Source organism: Rhinoraja longicauda, chromosome 6 (genome assembly GCF_053455715.1).
Source record: "Rhinoraja longicauda isolate Sanriku21f chromosome 6, sRhiLon1.1, whole genome shotgun sequence".
Lineage (NCBI taxonomy): Eukaryota > Metazoa > Chordata > Chondrichthyes > Rajiformes > Arhynchobatidae > Rhinoraja > Rhinoraja longicauda.
In genome coordinates, this window is record NC_135958.1 from 21,024,207 (window position 1) to 21,027,731 (window position 3,525).

Here is a 3,525-nt window from a genome sequence, read left to right on the forward strand (position 1 = left end):
CCCCTGCAGGACCTATACATCAGGAGGTGCAGATCCAGAGCAAGCAAGATCATGAGGGACCCCTGCCACCCCAGTAACGGACTGTTCCAGATGCTACGATCAGGCAAACGCCTCCGCTGTCACGCTGTGAAAACGGAGAGGATGAGACGGAGCTTCTTCCCACAGGCCATCAGGACTGTCAACTTTTATAACCCCAGAGACTAAATTTTTGTCAACATTAATAGTAACTTATTAACTTTATTTATATGCTGTAACTGTAATTCTTTTTGTGCACAACCCGCAGGCATTGCCACTTTCATTTCACTGCACATCGTGTATGTGTATGTGACAAATAAATTTGACTTGACTTGACTTGACTTGACTTGAGAGCGCGTGACACCTGGTGAACAGTGTCCTAGACTCTCACAGTACGGAAACATGCATTTCAGCCCATCTCATTCATGGCAACCAAGATGTGTACAAAAGGCCCCAGAATCTACTATAGGGAAGGGACTCTGGAAATTGAGGCTCTGGTCAAGAGTTAGAAGGGGGCACGGGGCAGGTATAAGCAACTGGGTCGAGTGTATTCCTGGAGGAGCTTTGGGAACTAAGGAACAAGCTAAAACAGGAAATCAAGCGGGCAAAAGGGGACCGGAGATAGCTTTGGCAGATGGCATTAAGGATAATAGCGGGGAGTGGCACTGATAGCTCCCACTGGGTTCTGAGGGAATTACAACTCCGACAATGGGGAGTGGTTCGTGATTAGTACAGGGTTATGTCAAGGGTTATGGTGAAGGGGCAGGAGAGTGGGTTTGTAAGGGAGAGATGGATCAGCCATGACGGAATGGCGGATGTGGACTTGATGGGCCGAATAGCCTAATTCTGCTCCTATCACTTATGACCTTATGAGTGGGTGAGACTGATAATCTAGGACCCTGTTAGGTAACAAAGCACAGAGCGTCACTTGGGGAATCTGGTGTGGATGGAGCGACATAAATCACATCAATCACACTCATGGCCTCACTCATTGAGCACGACATCCCGATTATTTCTCTGGACACAGAGTTCATGAAACGCTCAGTGGATCGGGAGGCATCTGTGGATAGAAAAACGGAGTAAATGTTTCAGCTCAAGGAGCATTGACGAGAACTGTGGAGTGCCTAATGAGGTGGTGTCCACCAGAGTGGAAGGGAAGTCAAATTCAGATATAACTTCGCCGGGATGGTCCAAGGTCGGGGGCAGAGAGACCGGAGAGGGTTAGAGATAAGCGGAGTGAATGGGCAAATGCCCTGCATCATACTGGGCACACAGGCGAACAGATCCAGTGTGATGCATAAATAGGAAGGCCGTGTATATTCGATGGTGATACAATGTTGGTGCTTAATAGGCCCCGCTGCTCTTGTACAGAAACGACTGCACGGCATCATCCAGAAACAACAAGGAACTGGGCGTCCAGTGACAACTTGATCGTTATTGCCAGAGGATCTGACCAAGTGAAAAGATGTCTCGTTCAGTTCTATACGGGCCTCGGAACACCACATCTAGAATATTGTGGTCAGCTCTGGTCTCTCCCCCATAGAATGTTTGTCTATGCTATAGAAGGTGTGCCACGAAACGTTCTCAGATGTACTCACTCCTGTACTCACTGGATTGTCTTGTGAAAGTGTGTACATAAACGGGGCTTTACTCTATCCAGGGGAGAAGAACGGGGGGTGATCTCACTGCAGCCTATGCAGTTCTACTACTGCTTGGTGGGGTAGATGCAGGGAATATATTTGTCCTGTCTTGGGCGTCCGGGACCAGGGGTCGCAGTCTCGGAATTAGTGACTTGTTATTCGGAAAGCTTAATTCTTTCTGAAGAAGGGTCTCGACCCGAAACGTCACCCATTCCTTCTCTCCCGAGATGCTGCCTGACCTGCTGAGTTACTCCAGCATTTTGTGAATAAATCGATTTGTACCAGCATCTGCAGTTATTTTCTTAAGCTTAATTCTTATCTCAGCTTTCCCTTCCTCTTGGTTACGGATGTTGTGGGATTGACTGAAGGAAGTGAAACGTACTGATACTGAAAAAACGGGTTCTGGAAGATGCAGCGCGCTCCTTGCTGTTTAACCCTGGAAAGATTATTCGCCGAATCGTCCGTACTTCCCATTTCATGGAACGCCGGAATTATGCAATGGTTCGCCGGAGCAATGTCGATGTGGATTTTAGGGACTTCCAGGCGCCCCCTGATTTCCGGACTGACTCTCCCGCTACCCTTTAAAAGGTTGAGGGAGTGCAAGCTGCTCAGTCACCGGGCCCCAGCCAGCACTTCCATCCAAAGAAGCACCATGAAGGCAGCGCTCTGTGTCGTTGCCCTTGTAGGAGCCCTGGTGATCTGCACTTTCCAGAATGTTGCAGCCGCCCCGCGTAAGAGACTTTCCTTATTCCTAATATTCCGGCTTCTCCTGATCATGAACCGCGAGCTGCTCATTGCTGTTTTCCTCCGTCTGGCGGTGTCGTTGAATAGCTCCCATTACAATAATCTCCTCACTATTTGGAGGGAAGAATAGGGAACAATACAACTGCATCTGAGGGGGTGAGAGGTTAGCAGACGGGAAAATTGTATTGATGGTGAGGGGTCTGAAATAGTTGGAGGAGGGGTTGGCCAACTAGTGTAAAACACGGACACCTCCACAGAGCCGAGGGCAGCAATGCCCCCCCCCCCCCCCCTTGCTCTGCATTTTGTGTAAACGTGAGGCAATACGGTAACCTGCGATGGAAAATGCTGAAAAATCCCTCAGTGTATAACGTTCTCCCTTCCTCCCTCTCTCCCAGCTGGTTCGATACCCCTGGAATGCTGTGAGACGTTTAAGACCACTCCTATTCGTCACCGGAGGCTTAAAAGTTACAGGGCAGCTCCCTGGTGCTCGACTCCCACTGTCATGTAAGTATTTAAATGTGTTGCTCCAAAGTGTGCTTGAACAAGTGGTGAGCGACTATTCGGTAATCATACCTGCTTGGTTTGCTTCAGATTCGTCAACCGGAGGAATATGAAGATTTGCACCAGAGCCGGCGAGAGATGGGTCAAAGTTGCAATGAACTATCTGGACAGGAAAAACAAGAAGGCTAAGACGAGGTGAAAACTCTGCACTCCAACGGACTGCCAAGAATCGTTCGTGAAAGTCGGTTCCATCCCCTCAGGCTCACTGTTGTGGATGAAAGCGTCATTGGGTCCACATTGGGTCCACATCCTACAAAGGTCGGATTAGTGCCTGATTCGTTGTAAAATTGTAGATCATTGAGTTTTCACTCGTTCTCCTTGTAAACTAGACAGTATATCCTGCATATTATGTTGATTTATTTGTAGTTCTGTATTTATCTTTTATTTGTCGAGTTGCTCAGTGTTAATAAACTTTGAACATGCTCTGGGCGATTAATGTGTGAGCTTTGATCTGCGTGACCGTACCTGCAAGGGTTCAGGCTGTGGTCAGAGAATCGATGGGAGCGATCCTGCATACGGGGGGCGGTGGGCATGCGGTCGGTGGAAGAAGAAGGGTCCGTATCAT

General features: G+C 48.6%; 1 protein-coding gene across 1 annotated transcript; it reads left to right on the top strand.

The window, feature by feature from the left end:
* Positions 1-2,307: 2,307 nt before the first annotated feature.
* Positions 2,308-3,099, top strand: LOC144594823 (eotaxin-like). The gene is made up of 3 exons (XM_078401726.1): positions 2,308-2,386; positions 2,795-2,903; positions 2,991-3,099. The coding sequence occupies exons 1-3, from the start codon at positions 2,308-2,310 to the stop codon at positions 3,097-3,099; spliced, it is 297 nt and encodes a 98-aa protein (XP_078257852.1).
* Positions 3,100-3,525: the final 426 nt, after the last annotated feature.

Excerpts from the sequence above, each read along its gene's own strand:
- LOC144594823 (XM_078401726.1), top strand. The coding sequence starts at position 2,308 with ATGAAGGCAGCGCTCTGTGTCGTTGCCCTTGTAGGAGCCCTGGTGATC. Across the intron at positions 2,387-2,794 it reads GAATGTTGCAGCCGCCCCGC|CTGGTTCGATACCCCTGGAA; the intron begins GTAAGAGACTTT and ends CCTCTCTCCCAG. Across the intron at positions 2,904-2,990 it reads TGCTCGACTCCCACTGTCAT|ATTCGTCAACCGGAGGAATA; the intron begins GTAAGTATTTAA and ends GGTTTGCTTCAG.